Source organism: Psittacula echo (genome assembly GCF_963264785.1).
Source record: "Psittacula echo genome assembly, chromosome: 1".
In the NCBI taxonomy this organism is placed as follows: Eukaryota; Metazoa; Chordata; class Aves; order Psittaciformes; family Psittacidae; genus Psittacula; species Psittacula echo.
The window spans coordinates 103,009,250-103,036,849 of NC_137735.1; the positions used below are offsets into that span (position 1 = coordinate 103,009,250).

General features: G+C 40.8%; 1 protein-coding gene across 1 annotated transcript; it reads left to right on the forward strand.

Moving 5' to 3' along the window:
- Positions 1-398: 398 nt before the first annotated feature.
- Positions 399-21,417, forward strand: LOC308224456 (solute carrier organic anion transporter family member 1C1-like; the record flags this gene model as incomplete). Its single annotated transcript, XM_080624393.1, has 14 exons — positions 399-733; positions 2,980-3,121; positions 3,946-4,078; positions 4,684-4,805; positions 5,623-5,766; positions 6,877-6,975; positions 7,851-8,096; positions 9,008-9,172; positions 12,508-12,703; positions 13,791-13,956; positions 14,401-14,585; positions 18,735-18,799; positions 20,030-20,147; positions 21,195-21,417. Exons 1-14 carry the CDS (start codon positions 608-610, stop codon positions 21,415-21,417), a joined length of 2,130 nt encoding a protein of 709 aa, XP_080480519.1. The 5' UTR covers positions 399-607.
- Between the last annotated feature and the right edge of the window lie 6,183 nt (positions 21,418-27,600).

Here is a 27,600-nt window from a genome sequence, read left to right on the forward strand (position 1 = left end):
GTAACAATTGCCTACTGAGCCCTAAGGCTTTATGTAAAATGGTAAAGGGAACTAAACCTCTTTATTCTTGTGTAACTCATTATCTAACATCAGACGATTAGTGCTAAGGTTTCAACCTAAACCAATTCAAGCCCCTCATTAACAGGGCTAGATTTCCTTTGATCTAATTACTTAACGTCCCAGATATATGGGAAGTTGAGAGATTAGCTCTGAGGAATCTCTGCAGACATCGTCACATCTAGAAATGTGAACTTACATAGAGGCTCCAGAAATGTTGTTTAAAATGTTAACAAGACCCATTTAGTCTGCCGGTAATGCTTGGTTAAATGTTCAATGAAATCACATTGACGATAGCTAGAGAATGAAGATGATGACTGCTTGCTGAGTATGATTTAATCTTCATTATTATAGGCAAGTGCATTGCATATTTCCATAATTAAACATCCAATGCACTTGTCAGATTCTGTTGTAAAGTTTGATAATTGCTGTTGTAGGGAAAACAGTACAGCAGGGTGTTGCTGTCACATGATGAGCTTTTGAGGCTGAGCTATTAGGATGCCCTTTTATATTTTTTTCTGTTTTCTGCTCTAGAGGCAGGGATATCATCATGGAGATTTCATCAAAAGAAAATACTCAGCTTTTCTCAAACACAATCCTGCTTGTTGACCGATCTTCATTCAAATCTGAATCTTCCTCATCCAAGGAAAAACAGTCGTATTGTGGAGGTATAAAGGTAGAGTAAAAGGTTTTGACTATTCCAGTAGGGACTTAGAAAGCCTTTTTTTTTTTCCTTTCTTTTTTTTTTTTTTTCTTTGCTGTGAGCTATCCTTTTTTCTGTTCTGATTGTATCTTGCTGAGTCACTACGAAATTATTAAACATTTTTCTAAGTCTCCAAAAACGTCTGCTTCAGATCTGTATTTGCCTAGCATTTGGCAATGTTCAAATATAACATGGTGGTTGAGGCTTGTGTGTTATGAGATCTTCAAGGATCTTCCTCAAATGCCATTACATCCTCCTTATTGCAACACCCTATTTTCCTGACCTTAAGAACAGAGCATTGGCAGACAGGTATCACAGGCAGCTGTTAATGCAGATTGCTTTTTTAAGCTTGTAGACATGGTAGTCTTCTGGGCTCTAAAAAATAATACTTTGATAATAATATTTTGATTCCTGAATATTCTCCTTGCTTTTGTTTAATCCTGTAAAGGCCTAGAAATGAGGTCCCCAGATATCAGCCTTCTTATGTGTTAAAATTTCCTTTATTAACCAGAAAGATGTGGTGAAATATTCAATTGCAGCTACTGGCGAACCAAAAACTAATGTGAAATCATGTGCTCCTTTCAGTCCCAGCTCTAAACGAGGAACACTTTTCCACAGCTGTACAGCCTCCATCTCCCTCCTGGGACAACTGCAAACTCAGTAGGAAAACTTGTGCCAAAGAGAGACTGAGGTGGTTGAAGTTCTAGTTTGACCTACATGATTCTCCTGTGAAAAATTATATTTGCTTTCACATTGTTATTTAAAATCTAAGGGCATAAACACACAGAAAATGTAAAATACCATGGCGGTATTTCTACTAGAGAGCTCTTTGGGAGACCTCACTGGAAGAAATAAGAATCAGATACTATTTACCCACAAGTCTTTCTGAAGGAGGAATAGCCAGCACTGGATAAAGTAAAGTCTGTTGAATGTGACACAGAGATACATTTGAACCTTGACACAAAAATTTACGTTCAACAGTACTGCTAGTGTTATTGCCTATGTGCCTTGTCAAATGAGGCGTTGTAAGTATTGCATTGGAGGCGAGTACATCACTTTAGAGCACCTGCTTACTGGGAAGTATGATTGCTCAGAGAGAAGGCCTAAGGAGTAGGACAAGGATCTAGGACTCTTTTAATATGAAATATTACTGTGTCTTTAAATTTCTGGTTTAGGGTATGGGGTTGGGTTTTTTTAACTTTTTACAAAAAGCATCCCTAGATATTCAGTCGATACAATCTGTATCTGAAGGTAAAAAAGCAATGTCGTGATTTTCATGACCAGTTGCACAACTGAGTATCTCTGGAGCTTATAAACTCAGAAAGGCTGCATTTGGTGGTGGCCAAATCAGACAATAGCTCTGCAGGACCTTGCTCTCCCACTGTATGCATTCCAGCTCTAGTCTTGTCCCAGAGACTGAAGAGCCGTTAACTGTTGAGATGAACATAATGCCCTTCTGGAACACATCTTCCAGTTTTATTTTGTGTAAAAGGGATTCAGTCTGCATATTTGCAGTATGACCAAAGCACAGTGAAGAGATTGGGGAGTTTCATTTCCAAAGCCCACTCCTGATTCAGACTAACATAAAACACCTCTGCAAAAAAGAGGATGAGAGAAGGTTCTCCCTCAGCAAAATGCAGGGGGCACTCAAAAGAAAATGTACATATTAGAGCTTGCAAGAGATCTGGTGGGGAAAGGATGAGCCTAGAAGAGGATTTCTTAGCAGGTCATTGGTCAACTCATGGACTCTTGTAACAGGAGGCAGTGACTTCTCCCTCCTGGTCACCCTGGCCTTCAGTGGGAACAGCTTACCGGAACAGGACTCTAAAGTCCAGCTGACTGTAAAAGCATATATTAAAAAACGCCAGAAAATGCCACCTCCCCACTGAGCCGCACTTAACATGTGCCCTTATTGTTATTGTGTAAGGTACCTCCTCCTTAAAGATATAAGGTGGGTGTTACATGTCTGTCCTTCAAAGCATCAATATTTTTGACATCTACCTGAAATATGCAGTGGCTGACAGCAAGTTCAGTTTATATCACCATTGCTTATAAGAACGGGACAAAATAATAATCTTATATTCTTAAAAAGCAGGAAAAATATTGATGTGGTTAGTCGGGAAAAGAAGAGTTCGGATTGTAAAACTTGTTTAAAAATAATTCATAAAGTAAAGCTTTCTGTACTGCCTGATTTTAATCACTGTCAATTTCTTCCACAGGTATTTCTTGGAGCATTGTCTTTTGTTTATTTTGCTAAAGCACTGTCAGGAAGTTATCTAAAAAGTACTATAACACAAATAGAAAGAAGATTTGATATCCCTTCCTCTTTGGTTGGCATTATTGATGGCAGTTTTGAAATTGGTATGTGCTGTACGACATGTAAAAAAAAAAAAAAGAAAAAGAAAAAAAAGAGTGATGAAATTTGTTATGAAAAACAGTTGTACGAATCTCCTTGAACCATTAAAACTGAGCAAGATTCACCTAGTAAAGATCAGCATGACTGCCAATATGATCATTTTGGATAGGATAGGGTTGCTTATACAAGCAACAGTTTGACATAGTTATAAATATTTTATACTGTGATAAGCCTATGTCTGGCAAATAACACTAGTAGAAATTTGGGCTGTTGAATAAGAATTTACCTGCACAGATTCCCACTTTCTCTCACCTTTTGTCAGAAATCCACCTCCCCCACAAGTGTTTGCCCTTCTTGATTTATTAAGGAGGAAGGGTACAAACCTCTAACTGTAATCTGGTTTTGTCCAGTCCATCCCTTTCCTTCTTGCACTAATGTTTCCAGAATGACATTGTCTCTTACAATTTCAGTTTACTGAATTTATCTCATGGGTGTACAGTAGACTGTGGTATTCACAGGAATTAAATGTTAGCCTAAGTGTATAAAGTTCTGTTTGAGTCCCTCTTTTCCTGTTTTCCTGGCTACCTATTCTTTTCAGCTGGCATAGTCCTCCTCATTTCTAGCAGATTATCCAAAAGTTTATGGTTTTCTTATCATGGAAGACATTGGACTCTTGTAAGAAAGCCTGGAAATAGGAAGAAACACCAATCTCATGCAATCAGCCCTCTCCCCTGAGATCACTGCCTGTACCATTCACCAAGAATTATTATTTTAGGGAATCTCCTACCAACAAGCCATAAAACTCAGTTTTCCTTTTGTACTCTCAAAGGGAACCTCCTAATCATAATTCTTGTAAGCTACTTTGGAGCGAAGCTTCACAGGCCAAGAATAATTGGAGCAGGCTGCTTAATTATGTCAGCTGGAACATTCCTAATTGCGATGCCCCAGTTCTTCATGGGACGGTAAGTGCAGTGATTGGCATTTTCCAACTGGGCTATGCACACTGAATGTCAGCTCACTAAAACATTTAGGCACTGATTGTAAAGATGTCCGTAGAAATAGGCATATGTGGATGTGGTTATGCGACATTTTTTTGTGAAAAGACTAATTACTGTACAGCAAATAATTTAACATACGTGCTCAGCTGTAATCACATTATCATTTTATTAGTCTCTGATCTTGATTGGCCACATTTTGACAAAGTTTAAGAATTATTGAGACTTCAGTGATGAAGTCATGACTAAACTCAGGAAGACAATCTGAGTTTCAAACACAAGCCAGAGAATACACCCACTGTCTGGTAAACTCTCAGTTTCATTCATCATAGCAGACCAAAGTGCCTGTTAAACTGAAATGCATCACTGTGACACAAAGAGAATCAAAGGAACAATTTTCATGTACTAACACAGTATAAACTGAGCTCCATTTACTGCCTGTAAACCATCATTGTCAACACCGGATGCAGATAAAATTTTCATTTAAATGCCTATCTTCCATGGTCATAACACATCTGTTTGCTTTTTCTCATAAATTGGGACAGTAAAAAACAACTTTGGTTTATAAACAGATATGAGTATGAAAGATTCCCTTCCACCATCAATTCGACTGTGAGCATCTCTCCATGTCTGCAGGATAAAAGCCAAACTCTGCTCCCCACCTTGGAAAAAACTCAAGCAAAAATAAATGCAGGTGAGAATGATCTGTGTCAAATATCATGATAAACATACTAGAATGTATCAAAAGGCTCACAAACTCTTATTCAGTAGTTTATTTGAACACAAAAAAAAGAAAAAGGAATAAGATGAATCTTTTCCACAGAAAATCCAGACCCACTGGTTGAGGCAAACTATTAAAAATAAATATATACCTCCCACTGACCACTGCCAAGAGTTTTTCTTTTCAGGCTGCAGCCTTTCCTCCAGCCTTGCTGTCTCCTCCAGCAATTTTCTGCAGCTTTGTGGCTTGCAGAAACACCAATCTCCCATGGCGACCTTGGAAAGTCATGGTTTTCCCTCAGCCAGGAAATATGCCTTTAGATCCTCAGCCCACTGGAAAGAGCTGCTTGGGTCTCACAACCTGCAAATCCCACTTCTTGTTTCTCTCCCTGCCCATGACCCCTTTTTGCATACCAGAGAGCTGTCTACCATCTGGGTGCTTTGAGCTCCTCGTGGGCAAGGAGCCTGTCATCTTCAATGTTTCCCAAATATTTCCATTAGGAGATCCCAGTTCTGGTTAGAAAGAAGTGAAAAAGGTTTCTAAAGTGGGATGTGATGATAAATTTATAAAACTAGCCAATTTCTAGTATCTTTGAATGAAGCAGTTCATGCTAAAAGTGTCTCTTCCTCAAGCCGATTGGGTTAAAGTTGCCATCCATACACCTCACAAAACATTTTTCACAGTTTTCATACTGGTTTTCCCACATTAGAAGTATCTTAGAAGTCCTGTGCATTCAGTGTCACACTGTTAAGAAAAACATATCATGTTGTCTCTCTTGTGATGTACCCAGGATGTGAAAAAGGAGGCTCTTCCATGTGGATCTATGTTTTACTGGGAAATCTTTTGCGTGGAATAGGTGAAACTCCTATCCAGCCTTTGGGAATTACATACATTGATGACTACACCATTGAAGAAAATGCTGCCTTATACATTGGTAAAATAAATATTTTTTTCCTAATGGATTTTTCACCAGAGGAACCTGAGTCATTCTGAATAACAGAATGAGTGTTACTGAATTAATTTGCCCTGATTGTTTGGTTTACATAATTTCCAATATTAAAGTTTATTTAACAGTCTCGTACACTCAAGGGACCAAGTTCCCCTTTAATTGTACCAACACAGTTCCATTAACTTAATTTGAGGAAAGAATTTGACCCTAGGTTCCTGCTGTTACCCTAATCTTCCTAATTCTTCTAGAGGTGGACTGCTGAGCCTCTGTGCACATTCAGTTCTCTGGAAAGTGATAAAAAACATGTACTCTTGAGCACTTAAAATAGCATTTTGGCAGGCACTCAAAACATTCCCTCCAGCTTCAGGTAGGATTATAAACAATAAGGCTTTAAATACCAGGGCTTTCAAAAGTTGGTATCACTGGTTTTTTGTTGTGTTTGTTGTCTGAAGACCTCTGCACATTTGCGTGAAATATTACCAAGAACTCCTTCCCCATCAGCATCTTTTCTTGACAAGTTTGCATCCTGGCAAAAGGCAAAAACTCAGGTCCTCTTTGTAAAAGATTTAATCTTCCCAGATCTCCAGATCAATTTTGAAAGTTCAAAATACTCAGAAGGTTTGGCTGAAGGTGTACTGAAACACGTTAATATTGGGTACCAAAGCAAAGTGGTTTTTTCAGCCTGTTCAGGGCCCACCATCACTTAAAGTGATCAGTAACTTAAATAACTGTCATTTGCTTTCTGGTTACTTTAATCTAGTCAGCTAAATTGTTTCTAGCAATTCTAGATTGGTGATGCTAATGAGTTAGTCCATTAAGTTCCCTGACTTATTTTTTCCTTTGAGCAGAATTTCATTCTTTAATTGGATGACAACAAAAAAAGTTGAAGTGTCAGTATAGTGGGGGAAATTTTATTGTCGGCCTTTTCTTCTTGAAAAACTGATATAACTAGCGTGTCAGAGAGAAAAAGGTTGGCTCAGTATTTTAAGACTATCATTTGTTAGCCATGACATGTCATACTTTACTGTTAGGTGCAGCAAGACCTAGTGCTTTTTTTAACCCAGGTGTGTAACAGTCGCCTGTTTTCTATTGCAGGCTGCGTACAGACAGTTGCAATTATAGGGCCAATATTTGGCTTTCTTCTAGGATCCCTGTGTGCCAAACTTTATGTTGACATTGGCTTTGTAAATCTGGGTAAGTCAGAAAACTCTGGGTTTAAAAATTCAGTCAGGCTCCAAAATGCCTGTTTTAGGCCAAGAGCTATTGAATTATCTTCCAGGCTTAAGGGGCTAGCAGAGATGAAGCAGGCACTCAATGAAATAGAAAGGGACAACAGCAATGCAATGCCCCACATAGAAAAGGCTAGCAAGAAAGATGGGTGTGGAGGAAGTAGGAGGCCTGACGCTTCCTCAGTCCCAGCAGATCTGTGGCTGGTGCCTCCCAGGAGATGCCCTGGTGAGGAGTCTCTGGGGGGACAGCAGGAACCACAGAATCATAGAGTCAGCTGGGTTAGAAAAGACCTTTAAGAACATCAAGTCCAACCATTACCCCAGGACTGCCAAGTGCACCACTAACCCATGTCACCAGCAGGAGGCCAGACTGAGGCTTAGGAGCCTGCCGAGAGCTCTTGTGTGCATTCTGTAGTAGTGTCATTTCCTAGAAAAGCAGTCTTGCAATGGGTACAGGACTCCTGATTGTCCTCCTCCTGAGAAAACTTCCACCCCATTTTTCTCTGGCACTTCTATGCATAACAGCTTGGCTGGGAGCAAGTGTGTGGCCACCTGGACTGCTTCATGTATACCCTTGCAGCCTCTCTGGGGACACATGAGTGTCATGGCTGGGGACCCTATTGTGGCAGGGGAAAGCTGCTGCTGTGTCACAGGAATCAGCAAGTCCTTATTGCCTTCCCGAAGTTGCTCCTTTAACACTGATAGACACACAGCACAGCTAAACCTGGCAAGGTGGGGATGGACTCCTCTGGAGTAAGTCCCTTCAAAATCACTTGCCTTGGTATCAGCAAACAATCTCAAAAAACATTTATATGTTTTTCCTTTTTTGTCTTTCTCTAGACAGTGTAACAATAACTCACAAGGATGTGCAGTGGGTGGGAGCCTGGTGGCTGGGCTACTTAATAGCAGGTATGATTAGTGTTCTGGCTGGCATCCCTTTCTGGTTTCTGCCCAAGCACCTCCCGAAACCAGAGGGCAGGAAGGACTCCAGTACCTCTTCCGAGCAGTCAGAATTCATCACTGAGGATAACAAGGACAATCAAAAATCTTATCAGCAACAAGTGAAGATTGCTGAGATGGCAGAAGGCAAGTAACTGGAGTTTATTTTGTGACTGTTGAGTCTTTCTGTCACTAGATTTGTGCCTTAAAACCTTATGCTTTCTGAGGCCATATCTTAATGGCCTCAGAATCACTATTTTCCTTCAGGTATCACTCTCCACCTAACTAGTACGCACAAAAACGGTCTTTTCATTGCTCATTGTGGGAGCTGCTCTTGCATACAGAATTTCTCCATATGAGATTTGTAAAATTACGCTACTGGTGCAGCAAATACCATGCAACTCTTCAAAAAACTTCAGTCACAGATATTGACTGTTTCAGAAGGGGGGTCAACAAAATCTCAGGTTTTGCTAAACCTTTTTCTTTAAGATCATTCATTACAAAAACACACACACAATGTCTGATCAGAATAAAGATGGTCACAGACTAGATAGAGTATTTAGGAAGCTATCTGGATTTAGATACAAGCTGGTTTTGCATAATTGCATTTCTTTGGCTCCACCAAAAGTATTTTCCCTCAGTGCTTGAATCTGTAGCTCAGTATGTATGGGCTTAGTGACAGCTGTGCTGAGAACTCTCTGCCTCAAGATTATGCTAAAAAATGTTGAGGACACATAGAAAACAAATCAGTCCTGGTTTATCATAGAATTATAGATTACCAGGTTGGGAAGGACCTTAAGGATCATTGTATTAAACCAGATCAAAAGAAGATACATAGAACAAGGTATGTCTTCCAGGACATTGATGCTTAATATTTTGCTCTGCTGTTCCCCCATCCAGAAATGGAGGAGCTCTTAGGAGCATCATGGAACTTCATAGATTTCCTCTGAAATGTTCTGCAGTCCTTCTTTGAAAGGTGCAAACATGTTGCAAAGCAATATTCACAGCAGTTGCTCTTTCTTCAGCCTGGTTGTAATTTCTGCTGTTGTGTTTTGCAGACTTCTTGCCATCACTGAAGAACCTCTTTGGGAATCCAGTTTACATTCTGTATTTGTGTGCAAGTATCATTCAGTTCAATTCTTTAATTGGCATGGTGACATATAAGCCAAAGTATATTGAACAGCAGTATGCACAAACATCTTCAAAAACTAATTTTGTCATAGGTAATGTAATATCTACTTCTTGATGTCTTAAAAATAGACATTTTAGGAATGGCATATACATATCTATAAGAAAATTTGAGGGTTTTTCAGGCTATGTTTATTTCTTCTCCTTTCTTGTCTGGCTTTAAGTAATAGCTCATAGGAAGCAAGTTATTTCATTTCTGCTTTAGCACTAGTTAGCTCTGAGTTTACCTGTGTAAGATTATGTGATTTGATGCCTTATTTCTTATCTTACTGGAAATTTGAAAAATAATGTATGCACAGCACAAAAGAATAATTGAAAAGATAATTAGTTTTAAAATACTTTACATAAATTTGTCATCAGATAGGCCTGTTCCCTTCTCATTTATTTCAATTAAATGAAGATCAGCTCAGTGGTAAAGGACTGATCATAAAGTAGCTGTGGTATTGCCAGTGGTTTCTTACTTTCTGAGGAGGTTGGTGTTAAATAAAAGGAAGTCAAATTCATATCAGTGATCACACAGTACATGCATTAAAACCCAAACATTATCTCAGTGTGATGCTGGTGAAGGAAAAATAGGTATTTCTGCCCTAACTTTACCTAAGAGCCTTTCTCTGTTGTGAAGTTCACCTTTCAAGCTTTCCCATAGAGACTGCTTCTGCCTTTTGATACCAATGTGGCCACTTTTGTAGATGTCTTCAGGATGATGAACTTGACTGCTTAGTTGCTTAACCTGCATGAAGACTTGGGCTCAGCTCCTGAGGTCCAGGGATTCAATAGCATTAGACAGCAAAGAGGTTTACATTTGTCCAATATAGAGGAAATTGCCTTGATTTAGAGCAGCATTAGTTGCACAGCAACTAGTATATATGCAGAAAAGCTGTATGGATCCTTTGTGCTATGTTAATTCCTTAAAGACAAAAGCTGGAATTTCCTGGCACAAAACTCCTCAAAGCAAGGAGAAATCTTCAAGCATAGTCAACGGCCAGAGAAAATCCAGAAAACAATTCCTACATTCAGTATAGTACTTGTCATTGTATTTAAAGATTTTCTGGAGCTAAACTTTCAGGCATGTGCAAATTGAGTGAGGATTAAGATCCATCTGATTTCAGAAAGCATAAGGACTATATCCAATAGAGGATGTGAGATGTCTTGGCTAGGGAAGGATCCTGGCTGAATCATTTTCTTTCTCCCCAAATCCACCCTTGCTAAGAAAGCTGGGGCTTACTAGAACTAACAATGTGTATTTCCCATTCCCTATATGTTTTCCTATTTCTTCCTTTCTTTTCTTTTCTTTTTTTTTTTTTTTTTTTTTTTTTAACAATTTCTAGCACCATCTTGCTGATAAATAGCAGAATTGTCAGAGAAGTTTGAAGCACTATTAAAAAAATCAGTGGAGGTCATAAGAAGGTATTTTTCAACAGTCACAACCCAAGGAATGTGCAAGAAAGTAAAATGGCTCCTGTGCCTGTATGATTTTCCCTAAATATACACACTTCCCCTCACCTCCCAACCCTTACGCCAGCGTCAGGCAATGGAGTTATCTGTAAGGCTGTGAGACAAAGGCATGAATAAAAGCGAGACATAAAATCATAGAACAGTTTGGTTTGGAAGGGACCTTCAGAGGTCATGTAGTCCAAACCCCTGGAATGAGCAGGACAGTATAGGAATAGGCTGGCAGAGTATGAGTACTCTCCAGTGCATCACACAGCTTCCAGTTCCAATCCCACTATTGTTTTACAAGCAAAAAAGGAAACTTGTTATATAGTGACTCATAATTTACATATGCTACATTTCAGATGCTGCTTCTAAATCCCCTGAAGTACAATTTTTGTGTATGTGTACAGTGAAAAATGCTGCCTTAGTGAAGCTTCCTGAACCTCATCAGTAACAGAACTGGTCTCATGTAGTTAGCCAAGATACTGACTCCTGGGTTTGCCAAATGCAATTAGGCTTTTTCTAACATCAAACATACCTACTAACATATCTTCTAACTGCTATTTTTCAACATGTGTAGAGGTGAATCAAACACTGGCTCAAAACAGATCTCAGTGCTCTTCTAGTAGGCAGATTAGACTGTAATGTCATAGGCTGGTGTTTTATACCAAGTCATTTGAAATCATGTTGTAATACTTCCAGTCCCCTGAACAAACTTCTGAAACTTCATCTGCTATTGCATCTATGCTTTGGTACTCAGCACCACTAGGTGTCAGCATGAATGAAAAGCTGCAGACCATATACACAGCCCTTCACAAGGGGAAATTTGATGTGCTGGAACCAGCTGGTAAAGCTGGGAAAATCATTTTCAGTTCAAGGAAATCCAGAAAACTACACGTTGCTTGTCCGAGCGGTATCATTTACAGTGGTCTCTATTTACATCTTTTTTGCATGTAGTGAATGAGATTTTTCTCGTTCTGTTGTCCATGTCTATCAATATGGACACTGCTTTAAGCAAAGCTGTCCCGGTAAAGAAGGCTTAATGATCACCCAGTCTTACATGTTTCCTTCAATATTTTTTCACTTGATTGCCTGAACCCTGGTACAAGAGTATCCATGGGCGTATATCTATCTTTCTGCTGTTGTAACATTCACCTAAGGGAGCATTTCAACAACCAACACCAGAGAAATTCTCTAACTCTCCTGGGCGTGGAGGCAATGACATACCACTGCCCTCTTCCCCCTCTTAAAAGAGTTCTCTAGGGAATTATTGGTTTCATGGCTGAATCAAAACAGAAAAAGCAGGTTTTGCTCCAGATTTTATAACACTATAGGTAAAACTGAATTTGCCCTCCAGCAATGAACAGTTCAGGCTCTTCATGTCAGTGGAAAAGGAAAAGAGCTGCCATGGAAAAATGGAGTGGGACAGCCCCAGAGCATGGCCTCTGTTGCTCCTACTGTTGTCATATGGGTGAAGGACACAGGTAAGGTCTATAGCAAAGTCTCAAACTGTGCAATGGGACTGTGTCTGTCTTGGCTGCCCTAAGCAGCACGATACCCCAGTAACTTCTCTGTGCCCAGGGCAGATCTTGCGAGAAATAACACCAAAAGTATTTGAATTAACACTACATTGATCCCTCCATTGACAAGCTAACAGTGGAGAAAACTACCTAGTTTAAGAAATTAGAAGATCATTATCTAAACCTTATGCACAATCTCTCTTTCAAAGAACTAGAAAAGAAACATTTCACTGGGAGCAAGTTTTGACAAGCAGTTCCAATACCTTCTTAGGAACTATCCAAGTCTGGACACATAAAATGTCCCATCTTTCATATTTTGTTGTTTAATCTTGTTGCTGCTGCTGTTTTTGTGGCTGAGGAGGATAGTCCACTGAGCCGTGGTTTTCGTTAATGCAGATTTTACTGTTTGATTTCAGGTCTCATCAACATTCCTGCTGTGGCTTTTGGCATATTCTCTGGAGGACTGATCATGAAAAAATTGAGAATCAATGTTTTAGGAGCTGCAAAACTCTCCCTGGGATCGTCTTTCTTTGGTTACCTTTTGCTCCTCTCATTATTTGCAATGGGCTGTGAGAACTCGGATGTGGCTGGACTGACTGTGTCGTACCATGGGTATGCTGAGAAAGACAGGCTTCAGCATGAAGTGTTATTGCAAACCCAACTCCTTCCTCATTTTATTCCACAAAGTATATATTGTTGAAAAGAGAATGACTGACCTAAATATGCTTCCCAGAAATTTGATTCAAAATGATGGAAGCTGCTCCATCTATTCCAGTGGGCATTGTGTCAGAACCCATATCATTGCAACCCAAGGCTGATTGTTGCCTTCAGCCCAGAGGGGTTTATGCCACAAGTGCAAATTATTTTTTTTGATTACTTTTTAATTGTTATTGCCATGGGACCATTCTTTTAGCCTAGAGATTTCTGGAAATGTGAAGAACTCAGTAGGATGAGACTGAATCTCAGGGTGAGATACAATTAATTGTTGCTTGCCTCTGTGCTGCTGAACAACCGATGGCATTTAATAGCCTTTGAACCCAAAACTTAAGGATTCATTGATTACCATGAATTAACCATGATGTTAACTGTAAGGCATACCTGAAGCTAGTACTTTCTGGTCACTTTTACCCATGCTATTACTCAGTAAAGCTCACTTTTGGAGAGGAGTTTCCAGTGCTGACTCCACAGCAGCCCCAGAAGCTGCTCAACTGGTGACTTCAGCAGCAGCTGGCTGAAGTTGATAGATAGGTGTCAGGCAACGTATCAGATCTTCAGTCTGGATTAATCCAATTCTGATAATTTCCTAAATAACTTCGACAGCAACTGTTTCTCTGAGTAACTCACTGCACTCTTTGCCACTTTAATAAGCAAACCTTTTTGTCCAGTTTTGTTAAAACTGCATCAAGGCTCTGATAACTAAAATCGTAGAAAATCTGTGAAAATGCATGAATAGAAATTGTTAGCTGTCCCCCTTAATAAGGTAGCTACTATGTCACAGTAGGTGTGATATTGTGAAAGCCTTTTCATAACAAAGAAATAAGAATTTACACTACTGCGTGGATGTGTAGAGACAACACCTTAATGGACCATGAACAGAAGGTCTGGCCAGGTGTACCTGGCAGAGAGCATAACCCGTGATTTGATAGTGATTTCTTCCACATCTGCTAGAAACATCTTTGCAATTTCTCTTTTTCCCCAGAGCTAAACAAATGACTGATTACGAGCAAGCCCTGTATTCAGAGTGCAACTCGGGCTGCACGTGTTCCAAGAACGACTGGGACCCCATCTGCGGGGAAAATGGAGTTACCTATATTTCTGCTTGTCTTGCTGGTTGCCAGGCATCCAATGGCAGTGGGAAACATACTGTAAGACAAACTTTCTTTCCATATGTGATGTGGTAGTTTTCCTAATACAACCAGTTCTATCATAGCGGATTAAATTGAGTAGGGCACGCCATTTTCAGCCTTAAATTCCTCAGGTTTTTTTAGCAATCTGCCACCCACATTTAAAACTTTCTTAACTACTGTTCCCAGCAAAAATCCCAAGAAGATAATTTAGGAGGTTTGTTTTGGTTTTGTTTTTAGCTATTAGCTACCTAAACTATTTTAAATACCCACTAAATACATTAATCAACAATAGATACTTTCTTTTTAAATGTTTCCTTCAATGAACAAGTTTTTCCCTTTTGAAAAACATTTTCCAGTTTGGATTTAAACTTTTGGCTACCCAGAAAAGCATGATGTGTAATTCCTGAACATCCACTTCTCTGCTGTTTGAGTTACCATGCATATTTGCCTGCTGTCTTCCAGGTATTTTTTAACTGCAGCTGTGTGGGAACCTTGGAATCACCTTCACAAAGTTCCTCAGCTGTGGTGGGACCATGTCAAAAAGGAAATGAGTGTCCAAAAATGTTTCTGTATTTTCTAGTAATATCGGTTATCACTTCATATACTTTGTCAGTAGGTGGCACACCTGGATACATACTGCTTCTAAGGTAAGACCTCACTTCTGCCAGCATTGCCAAATGTTTTCAAGGTGTTTTGACATGTGTGACTTGGTCTCCCTTCTCCCCTAGTGCTGTGAAATATTTTGAGCTACACAGGGTGGCTTTTAAAATATTCTTTTACTATTGAAAAGCATCCTCATACTTTGACAATGAATTTTCTACCATTGAAGCAACAATGTGCTTATGATTACCTCTACCAGCAATGCCTTTCTGGGTTTAAACATGATATAGGAGGCCTGATTATCATTTATATCAAATTCCACTTCTCTTGATGCCTTTTACATTACCAGAATGGTGTTAAGCAGCCTCCATGGAAATGGAAATTAGCTCTGCCAGTCTGTGCACATATATGCTTATAAGCAGCCAGTTTTCCTCATTTGCTGTGAATATCAGTGCACAGTTACAGAGAGGTGATCTAACTCAAGCCCTCTATATACACTGAACTCTTCTCCTCTGGCCCATTTTATTATTCCATATAATTGTTCTGTCCCAGATGTCTCTCTTCAAAACAAAAACAGATGTAGCATGAGATTTTTTTTTCTTTTCTTTGTAATAATCACAGGTTTATTAAATGCTTGTCCCAAGGAATTTTTCCAATATGTATTTAACTGCTGGAACTATTTGTCCATCACCAAGTGGAAGCTTTGAAACTAATTTTAGAAACTGCAAAAGGAATTTAATACTTCCAGCGATTAATCTGGATTTCTGTCAGCTTCTTGCAATTTTTGGATTCTAAGTGCTGCTCCGCTTTGTTTTGGAAAGCTTCCTTTCTCAGTTCCTCTCTCCAAATTATTTCCAGATGGGTACATTCCACTTCTCAAACAAAACAACAGTAAATACAGCTTATTTAATCTTTATTATTATTGAGTTTTCTTACCTCCAAATTCTCTTTGTTTTCAAATGAAGTTTTATGAAACAGGTTCCATGTCATTGCCAGTGTCTTTATGTCACATGGAAAAAGCCAGTGCTAGAACTAGCTAAATATAGGCTATATGGAAAAACCCAAATGAAGAAATGTAACTTTAGCTTTGGTTCCAGCACAGTACTTGAACCAGAATAGTTGTCACAGAGAGACTTTCAGAAATGGTTGAGGTGAGGATCATTTTCCAATCCCCTCCACAAACATTGCCAGTGAGGTATATGCCTCAAGATATATAAGCTGCATAGCTTTCTCCACCCACCTTGTAGAGTTATCATTGAGTACTGCAAAAACACATGGCATCTCTCTCTTTCTCCCTAATACAATACAAACAATCATGTTATAATCCATTTTAGACAATTTTTACTAAATCTTATGCACCACTGAAACTGTCCATGCACCAACAGGAGGGTGATTCAAAGGCTGGAAACTTGTAGCAAAGCCTTCAGGATTTCCACAAGTTGCCCTCTGTGATGGCTTCTGACACAAGGGAGATTTTTTGTTGTATAAATATGGCCATAGGGCTATGCAGGGATGAAGTTTCGTTCCCTTTCACCCTCCACATGATGTCCCTTTCTATCCATAAAACATGGTAGAAAATATACTGACATAATACCACACAGGGCCTCGAAACCGTCATCGCCATGCTTCTGCTTTCCATTTTGTCTCCACTTCAGAAGTGTCTGGGAGGAGACATTCATAGTTGAACACCTATAAGCTTAAATCACTCAGTTACCCACACTTATCAACCCTAAGAACTTGCTCTTAAGGGACTTAATTCTTAATGGATTTATCTAGAAAAGCTTAGAGGGGTTTTCAATAATGATACTAAAACATTTTGTTATATGAAGTCAGCAAAACAGCTTTATTGGTTCTACTCCAGAGCTTTTATTTCTGTTGAAAAATCATGCTGCTTTGAGAGCAATTTAACTGAAACTGAGAAGTTATGTGTTTTTCTGCTGGATTGAAGGCACCCAAATCTGATGTGCAGCTCAATAAAGCAAGTTTAGATGAAAAACTTATGGGCACAATTCCACCTTAAGCTCACACTTGCTTTTCTGAAATCCATCACTAACTGACTTTCCCTGAAAACCCACTTGAACTGAGAATGTGCTTCTGTTCTCAGAAAGAAAAAAAAGTGCTCTTTCAAAACAAACAGGCCCAAGGTCAAGTTTCAGACTTCATTAACTATTTTTTTCAATGATCTATTTTTTAAATTATTCAATATTTAGTCAGCTCCAATAAGATTCCAGCACTTAAACAAGCTTATGTTTTCAGATGAGCAGATATCATTGCACTTGCCATGAAGCACAAATACAGCTAAATCCCTAAAAGCCTATAAGATCTAGTGACATTTACTTCAAGGGTTTACATGACTGAATTAATTGAAATATGCTTATGGCTAGTGACCGAGTAATTTGCTGAAACATCTTTTTAGTGCTATAAGACTAATTAAAATTGCCAAGAAACTTAGGAAAGCCATGATGTTTTGGAGAAAAACCCCGCAATTCAGATAGCTGTTATTCAAGTACACCCTATTAATAGCAGGTGATTAGGCAGTGAAAAGGAACTCTGAGAAGTCTGGCTTTCACTCAGGATCTCAAAGAACATGTGTTTCAGTGCAAAGACAATAAAAATGGTCAAATACTTCTTTTCATCTGAAAGAGAAGATTTTATTATTTCTAGGATATGAATCCTATGGAACACTTAACAAATCTCCAAATATCCAAACTCCAATAAATATTGGTTTTATTTTCCAGTTTTTGCTTTCTATGCCCTCACATTTGTTTAAAAGTACTTCTAGGCTGAGTCTTGCTTGCGTGGCATGTATCTGATAGAAGGGTGAAACACTGTTCTTCCAGCTCAAAATCATATTACATTCATGCCTGCAAAGGTGGCAGTGCCCATATAAACCATGATAGAACAGACTATATGATGATAATCCATCATCATGGCAATAGAGAATAAAGTACTCCAATTACAAAATGCAATGCGCACAGCAGCTTTTGGATCATGCTACTTCGTTGTTCTTTTCCATATTTTCCTTCATGTCCTTTTCCTATTTTCACTAAATTAAGGGAAGATGACCCAAATAGCATTTACAATATGGGTTCTTAATGCTGTTCTGGCAACCAAATTGGGAAATAATATAACATCACTGTTGGGGAAAAAAATAGAACTAGTTCTACAATGTCTTGATTATTTTTTAAAAGGTATTCTTAATTACATGAATTTCTGCAGAAGCTGAGTCCATCCGAGTTCAAAGAATGTGTACTGGACCTCCAATTGCTGTTTCTGCATAGCGAACACTGAATTTCAGCCTTATTTTTTTTTCTTTTTATATTGATAGAATGAATGTGACAACAGGCAGTTTCATCTATTACCATAATGATATACCTGTATTACTCACCCCACATACCAAGCATGTCCCAGTTTAACTAACTGTGTGACTAGAACTACTTACATGCTACTCAGGCTTTTGCTGGCTTAGTTATTGTAATTGGCAGTCTGGTACATGCTGAGTGAAACAGCATGCTTGAGCAGCTGGTGAGGTTAGCAGCAGATGAATCATACTGATTTGAGTGGCTCCTTAAACACGTTGCTGCTAGCACATGTATGAGAGGCAGCTGTGCTCCTGCCTTCTACCTCTACCCTCCTAGAAGAGCCAGGACAACGACTAAGGCTGGAGCAGGGATGTTCTGGAGCCAGAACTGATGCCTGTGCTGTATGCCTGCTCCAAGCTCAGAAAAGTGCAAAGGCAAATGTTCTGTTCTGTCAGACAATAGCTTGAAGGATTTACCTTTACAGGAGATGAGATCATGATCCTTGATATAGTGCAATGAAAACTGAGTGCCTAAATACCTTGTACTAGCCTGGGTCATAAACCCCAATTTCAGAGAGTGTTTAACTGAATAAGACTATCCAATGATGCATGATTTCACAAACAATTTTCTTGTCCTGCGTTAGTAACCTTAAGTGCAAAAATTACCTGAAAATGCACCACATTCTGAAAAGATGATACTGAATAGTGACGTTCAGAATTTGTAGATACTGTTCTGATTTTATCACATTATTTACACACTTCTGTAATTCTGTTAAGTCAGTGTCAGTAAGAAGGAAAAAGTAACATTTCTTTTCTTCCTCTTGCTTTCTATTTGTGTCCAAATTATCCACAGTCAATTCTTTATTTCTCTTTAACACTTTTTTTTTTTTTTTAGATGCATTAAACCACACTTGAAATCATTTGCACTTGGTATCTATACCCTGGCGATAAGAGTGCTTGGTAAGTCCAGTTGTACTCTTGGGTATACCTTAATATACTCCTCACTACTTTTTTACCCTAGAATTAAACTTTCATTGTTGGAAGGAATGATGTCTGACAAGTTAATATTACATGATTAAGAAAAAAAATAGGAAAAAGAAGCAGTTTTATATTTCATCAATCATATAATTGTGTCTTAGGTATAATAAAAATACACATGGACAATGTCTGTAAAGGTGCCAAGTGATCCTTTGGACTATGAAGCTAACACCAAAATTACTTCTTGTCTCTCCTTATTCAACAACAAGCATAACAGAACAGCTATGACTCAGAATCGGTGATAATTTTTCAGGCCTATTTTCATTAGTTTCTAAGGGAATTAATCTAAGTACAGGCGTATCTGAAGGCAGGGTTCACTACAGCCTTGTGGTAGAGCCACCTATAAGTTTTTTCTAAAATCAAGAGTACCGTGATATGCCAGTAAACTGAAACTCTAAGATCGTCAAGGTAATCATAGAAGACACAGTAATTAGCTAGAAGCAAGTCACTTATTTAAATAGAGAAGTGGATGAGCTGGATGAGGTAAATGAAAAGACATCAAAACAAGTTGTTGACTTCTTTCTCACACCTTTGCAGGCCAGGATTTTCCCTCCAGGCTTACTTCTTTTCTTCAGCAACCATGGGTGGCTCCCCAGGTTGCACAAAGTCCACAGTGTCCCCATTAGCACCTGACATAAGGTTTTTCCTTTCTGTCATCCTTAAGCAGTAAGTTTGCCCCTACCTTAATAGCATCTCATGATACTTGCAGAATACTTGTAGCCCCACTGCAGGCTCTCAGCCACACTGCCTCTTTCCCTTCTCATCCCTCACAACCAACACACAGGACATCCACCACCCCCAAGCTGAACAAGCTCCATTGCTCTCAAGAAAGAAGTATCTCCTTTCCCAATTACCCACCCCCCTAGAAATCCTTCAGAGCAAGGAAGCCAAGCCACGGCCAGCTCCTTCCGTTGATTTCCACAGGCTTTTTGATGTTCAGCTCTGTTTCCTCCCCACCCTGATTCCCCACAGCGAGGAAAGGGTGGTGTGCTCCTGGGTAACAGGAGGCACGACTTCTCGAACCAGCAAACTGTGGAAATGTCATGGCTGTTTAAATATGTTTGATATTCTACATGAACATGTTTCTAGATCTGAATTGATCACCCTGGAAAGTAACCTTTTCCCCTCTATTTATTTGCTAAATACACCCAGCGGGAATTCCAGCCCCAGTGTATTTTGGAATGGCCATAGATACCACTTGCCTGAAATGGGGAAGCAAAAGATGCGGGGGAAGAGGAGCGTGCAGACTCTATGACTCCAGAGCACTCAGGTAACCGCTCTTCTCCATTAGTTCTTTAACTTGTGTTCTTTAAGTACATCTATATCTAGCACTGGTAGAATAATTTCTGTTTAGAAAATCTGAGTCAAAGATTTGTTGCCAAATGAAAGAGTCTGACTAGCTGACTAGCAATATCAACAGTAATGCTCAGATTTTAGCATTCTCTTTTTGTTTAGTCTCTTTGGAGGGAGGGGGGCATTGTCTTATTTCAATATCAGCCAGGTATATTTAAGTTGCTTGATTTTTCACCCCAAAAAATATTAAAACTTCAAGTTATGCTAACTTTTCCCCCATTTTTGAACAACTCTGCTGTGAGAGTGCATACATGTAAGTGAATAAGTAAAAAAGCTATTGAGCCTCATCGTTGCTTCATGTTCCGAAAGGAAGGCAAGATTGCCACAAAGCATGCTTGGTTTATCTAGAGCCTTAAGCACAGTGTTGTCTTTATCAATTTATTGCTAGAGGAGAGTAATTATCTGAACTGCATTCGTGAAAGGCATTACCAGAAATGAAGAATGGAATAACAATGGTAAAAGGAAAATGGGAGAACTGGTTGCGCTTCCCCCCATATCCAGGAGAAAAACATGAGGGGAGGGTATATCTTGCTTTGAAAATTTGAAGAAAAGAACAAAAGCTCAGCTGGGACTCACAGCTAATAAAACATAATGATGTTATTGTTGCTGCTGTTGTTGTTATTGTCATTATGCCTGTAAAGCAAAAATGCCATCAAATGGTCTTGTTATCGCTGGTACTGTTTATGACGCAAGTGAAAAATGGATTAATTGCCTTAAGAATATGGTATTCTCACTGAAGCACATTGGGGTGGAGGAGGTCAGTCAATGCCTGAGACACTTTCTTGGCCACAGACCACACCATACCTAACCTGGGTGAGCTGGCAAACTCTCATCTCCATGGTCATCACCCTCCTTGGAGAGCTTCATGCTCAGCCTTTCCTCATGAAAATATGAATGTGTGCTCGATGCCTTCTAGTCATATGTTGCCTTTGAAATAGGCTCTGATCAATCATTTCTCTCTCAGGTATGTGTACCTGGGGCTGACTTTGGTGTTGGGCACGGTGTCCATTTTCTTCAGTGTTGCTGTCCTTTGGGTTCTTCGGAAAAGGTCTTCTCCACAAGATGAGACCCTCTCAGCCAACGGGGAGAGAGGCACGTGTGGGACAAAGAGCAGGAAAGCTAATTTTGTCAATAGTGACCATTTAATTCAGACACCTTACTGGCCAGAAAAGGAGACTAGACTTTAGGAAGACTGAGATCTCCATCACAATTTTACCCAGTCACTGGTGTTCCAAGCAAATTTCATCATCAGTGAAGCAGTATCTTAGTATCCACCCTGAAAACAGTCACCTTCATGTAATATTCATGTAAACGCTAAACACAAAGACAACCATTTTAGCATATGTACAGCTCTGAAAACACTGCTCACCATCTGTCCTGCTGAGTTGGTACCAGTCAAGTTAAGAGATTTGTAACGGCTGGGAAGGTTCAGCTTTTGCCCCTGAGAAGAAGCTGGTTCTATGGCTGCCCTTCAGCTCAATCCCTTCTCATCAAGCTGCAACAGTCGCTGCTTCCCCTCAGTCTCTTCCTGTGTGTGAGGGGTAGTGGGGAGGCTGAAACACAGCTCTCTCCACCTTGATATCAGCCCATGAAGAGCTGGTGCCCAACACCTGACTTGGTAACCTGGAAGGTGCAGGGATATCCTGCACATAGCTCACCCTTGCAAGTAGTGCAGCATGGGGCAGGGGAAAGGTGGTTTGCTGGAAGGACAAATCAGGTACGGGCTCTGGGCATCTCATGAATTCAACCCATAGGATGTCAAATGTTGTAGTTACGGATTCTTTTTCAAGTAGCTCTATTATAGCACAACAATTGCAGCAATAAAAGTTGTCGTTGCAGTCAAAGAGATCACAAGAGTATCATTCAAAGGAAACTGGAATAAAGCCAGAGCTGTTTTAGATTTCCAGCGGTTTCTTGCTACTTGATAGTACTCAGTGAACTGGATAATTCCATGCATTTTATACAATGTAATAACACCATGATACAAGATACATATGATTTATTTTTTAAAAAGCTATGACAAGACATTTTGGGAACAATAAAAAGAATTCAAAGACCAGGTGATTTGGGGGTTTTACTTTTAATTCGTATTTGGTAGCTGAATCTAAGACATGTATCACAGTATTAATTTATGTATCATTTTTGTAGTTTGACAATGCTTGGGATTAAATAAATTTGGCATGGAGAGTACAATGGAGAGCTGTTTAACACGGAACAAAATCTCAAAAATGCTTGCACTGAAAAAGATAGTGACAGCACCACTACAAATGATATCCTTTAAAGCAACTAGAATTTTAGAGCACATGACGAAATGTAGTCTTCACCCTTCATCATAATATTGGCAAAACAATCTTATATGACATCACTTGCATCTCAGCAGTTATTGTAGGTACCCTGCTACCTAGCTGAGCTTGCAGATCAAAGGCAGCTGTGGAGCCTCTTCTACGGGATGTATAGGAAGGGCAGATGTATAAGAAAGGGATTTACTGAACTTTATAAACAATAAATTCTTACAGTATGCCACTAGGGAACTACCTAATCCATTCAATAGGAATACTAAGAAGAAAGATGCTGTTTAAGCACCAAACGTCTGCAAAAGGTAGGGATTTAAAGCCACCACTTGGGAAAATGCAGTTGTCAGAGGAAAGACCAGTGCCACCCACCATTTCTTGTGTCAGTGAGTGTTTAGACAGTGGCTTGGAATATTGGAGACCCAGTCCCCTATCTCAGCTCTTTGTCCTTCCAGATGAGCATTAGAGGCTACAAGACCTACAGGGTATTGAAGAGCAGTGTCTGTTCATTTTGCCTTGTGCAACTGGATATTTAACTAAACAAGCAAAATTAAAATAATTAGAACATTTGTGAATATGGGACTAACTGAAGCATTATGGCTAGGGTGAATCACACAGATTGGCATTGCAGTCTCCGGTCTCATTCATACTTCATCATCACAAACCAGCAAAATATGCCAAACTACACCAGCATCCAGGAGTAAGAGAGATGCTTGGGAGGGCACTTTTCGTAGCAATGAGCTGTCAGATTCAGTGAGAGAAAGGAGCGAGTACACACTGGTATAAAGACGAGGGAAATCTGCATTTCACTCAATACTTGATGTTGTATATTTGTCAAATAAAAAGGAGTGATTCCTAATTTGCAAATCAGTCTTGGCAGGTTTTATGGCAGGAACACAGCAATTTAGCAATGCTGAAGCTGTCATGAAGGCAGTTCTCCTGAGACCTCACTTGGAGTATTGTGTGCAGTTCTGGTGTCCTCAACATAAAAAGGACATGGAACTGTTGGAACAAGTCCAGAGGAGGGCCACGAGGATGATCAGGGGACTGGAGCACCTCCTGTATGAAGACAGGCTGAGAAAGTTGGGGCTGTTCAGCCTGGAGGAGAGAAGGCTGTGTGGAGACCTCATAGCAGCCTTCCAGTATCTGAAGGGGGCCTACAAGGATGCTGGGGAGGGACTATTCATCAGGGACTGTAGTGACAGGACAAGGGGTAACGGGTTAAAACTTCAACAGGGGAAGTTTAGATTGGATATAAGGAAGAAATTCTTTACTGAGAGGGTGGTGAGGCACTGGAATGGGTTGCCCAGGGAGGTTGTGAATGCTCCATCCTTGGCGGTGTTCAAGGCCGGGTTTGATGAGGCCTTGGGTGGCATGGTTTAGTGTGGGGTGTCCCTGCCCATGGCAGGGGGGTTGGAACTAGATGATCTTAAGGTCCTTTCCAACCCTAACTATTCTATGATTCTATGATTCTAAGTTCAAAGAAGTAAATGCCTTTCATTTTCCAAGATGAGACTGTTAAAAGAACTGGCTGAGATTTCGTAACCACTGATGTCAGCCTTTGAGGCCACAGCAGGACTCACAACCTTGTTAAGAAGTACTCACAGGCTGTATGTCATGTAAAAATGGCATTGATATATTTTCATCTTATAGCAAGGGCCCTAAGTGGCACATACGGGAGAAAGCAAGGGTAGAAGGCCACGTCAGATAATGGGATGTGCAACTGGGCCTGAGCCACATGAGCCAGTGCACATTTTCTCTTTGCTTCCCGGTAAAGAATGCAATGCTCAAATTATATGTCTTATTTATAGGCAAATCATTTATAATCATGTCATGAAAGTAGCATTGAGGAATTCTAACAAATGAAGAAGGCAAGAACATGAAGTCAGTAGACTGTAGAAACAATGCATTTGATCTATAGCTCAGGTCCTCCCAGCATTTGAAAGGAGCACCAGTATAGGAGGAAGCATCTTCAGGTCACAGGCAGCACAATAGCTGCCCCATGCTTCTGCCACTGTGAAATTGCTATAATGAACCTGTGATCTGGGGAAAAAAAAAAAAAGAAAGACAAAATTATATTAATGTATCAAAAAGAATACATAGGCTGAATAATGATAGGCTGCCTCCTTGATGTGCTGAAAATAATGAGTAAGATTGATGTATGAAACAACTATTGTGATATTTTTAAATAGCAGCATGATTAGTATCATCTGTGAGAAAACACTGACATTACCACTTTGGCTGGTGTGACTGTTGATGACACAACACAGTTTAACTGTTTGAAATATGCAACTTAGTTCTGCGTGACACTGAAAGAAAAAAAAGTTAGTCCTCTCAAGAAGCTAGGAAGTGCACAGTCCATAGACTTGCAAGTAGCTAAGTTACAAGGGTATCTTAAAAGTATTTGTAGAGAACCATTATTGATAATCTTGAGAAATACGAAGAAAGTGAGCACACTTGTTTAACAGAAGATGAGTATAGGAGGATATTGAAAGCTAGCAATTACAGCATAAATGAAAAGTTTCATCTCACCAATAAGAGAATTATGGGGATAGAAGTTTGCACAGATTTAAATACTGAATTGGTGAAGAGAAAAAACTTCTGAAGGCTCTTTAAAACATAAATACCACCTCAGAAAGGCCCAGAAAAACAGAGAAAAAGAAGAAAAAGATTAATCCCAAGAATAATCGCTGGAAAGGGAAAGAGCATATGAGAAAGCATGGTTATGTATCAGACTACAAGGATGACCAACAGCAAGAGAGATTAGGACTGGTTGGTGTAGAAAGAAAGATAAAAAAAAGAGAACTGTAAGTGGCATGAGAAGTGTTGCTAAGGATCAGTTACCATCTCTTCCAACACAAGAACTAGGAAGCACCAAACCGAGACAGTAGAGGGGGTTCAAAACAGAGGAGTTGTCTTTTCACACAACAGGTGTGAGACCTGAGAAATCCTTACAAAGAAATTTTGTATACATAGGTTTAAAGAGAGACAGGATAGTTACAGAAAAGTAAAAAAGTCATGTGGGTCCTGCCTTTGCCTCCTGGTTCTGCTCAAGATTTCTTTTGCATTTTGAAACTATTTGGCTACTGGGAAAGCAGTAGAGATTTCGCATATGGCGGTGACGGCGGGAGATTTAAAAGCGGCTGCAACTCGATCCTAGCAGTCAGTCAGCTGATCGGAGCTAGCCCAGCTAGAGCCGGAGCCGGCACGCTGCAGAGACCACGAGGGTCAGAAGAGATTAGGAAAATCAGAGGGGACAGCGCAGAGACATCGCGATTCCCGACATCTCCCGATCCCCGAAGCCCCAGCAGCCCTTGCGAGAGAGCGGCTGACGTGGCAGGGGGCGTTCCCGCGGTAACGGCGACCACACCCCTGCCCCTTGCCTTGAAAGAGCCTTTGGGAGGGCAGCGACGTCGCTGCCCACCGGGCGCAGGGAGGAACAAGCAGGTCGTGTTGCGGACTCTGTTGCTGGTGTCCCAGACTGCTGACCAATATGGTCGCCTCCAGAAGGAGGGCTTGCAGTAAGGAGACTGTAGCAACTCAGACAGAGATCCCGTCCCAAACCGTGGCTGTTCAGGTCTCTGGCTGCAGGGAGTGCCAGAGCCTGCTGCTGCCGAGGGAGGGAGGCCAGCATTCCACCTGTGTGAGGTGTGAGCAGGTAGAAGATCTGCTTAGATTGGTGGCAGAACTTAAAGAGGAGGTCGAGACGCTGAGGACCATCAGGGACTGTGAAAGGGAGATCGACTGGTGGAGTAACTCCCTGGCGTGCCAGCCGGAACGGTTCCAGGGGGATACCCCCCACAAGGGGATGGACCCCCTGTCCTCTCAGACAGAGGGGGATGACCCAAGACAGCCCCTGCCCTGTAGCTGTCGCGCAGAGGTAAGGGACCAAAAAGACGATGAGGGCTGGAAGCGAGTTCCAGTTCGGAACCGTGGGCAACCTTCCTCCCTTCCTGCCCTGCTTCCTCAGGTGCCCCTCAGTAATAGGTTTGAGGCCCTGGATCTTGATGGAGAGGTAAGTGAGGATGTGGTGCAAGGCCAGACTACAAGGTCACATAGGAAAAGGCGGTCGACTTCGCACCTCAAGACTGCCTCTGACAAGAAAGAAAGAAAAGTCATTGTCGTAGGCGATTCCCTTCTGAGAGGAACAGAGGGCCCGATATGCAGAGTTGACCCTCATCATAGGGAAGTGTGTAGTCTGCCTGGAGCCCGGATCAGGGATATCACCAAGGCGCTCCCCAGCCTGGTGCACCCGACAGACTACTACCCGCTGCTGGTCTTCCAGACAGGTGGGGGGGAAGCTGCTTCCAGCAGTCTGAGGGGGATGAAGAAAGACTACAGGGCCTTGGGGCGGATGGTGAAAGAGTCTGGGGCTCAAGTGATCGTCTCCTCACTTCTTCCATCTTCCGGTGATGATGTGGGATTGAATGGGAAAATTCAGTCCGTAAACAATTGGCTACGAGACTGGTGCTTTAGGCAGGGCTTTGGGTTCTTTGATAACGGCTGGTTTTATAAGGCTCCAGTCTGGATGATGGCACGTGGGAAAGGTTTAACTCACAGAGGCAAAAGGATGCTGGGGCATGAATTAGCAGGGCTCATTTGGAGAGCTTTAAACTAGATTCGAAGGGGGATGGGGTTGTAACTGGGCTTGCCCCAGTGGGGCAGCACTCTAGGATTGATGAAGACTGGGAGGCCTCCTATAACCCTAGGGTGAAATTGCTGAGCTCGGCTCCCTCCTTGAAATGCCTATACACCAATGAGTGCAGCATGGGAAATAAGCAGGAGGAGTTGGAGACCTGTGTTAAGTCAGGAGATTATGATCTGGTGGCAATTACAGAGACGTGGTGGGACAGCTCGCATGACTGGAATATACTCATGGAGGGCTATGTCCTTTTCAGGAAAGACAGGCCAGCCAGGCGGGGTGGTGGGGTTGCTCTTTATGTGCGAGAGCAGCTGCAATGTACTCAGTTCTGTCCAGGAACAGGGGATGAGCGAGTTGAGAGTCTGTGGGTGAGAATTAAGGGGCAGGCTGGCAGGGGCGATACTGTTGTGGGTGTCTGTTACAGGCCACCAGATCAG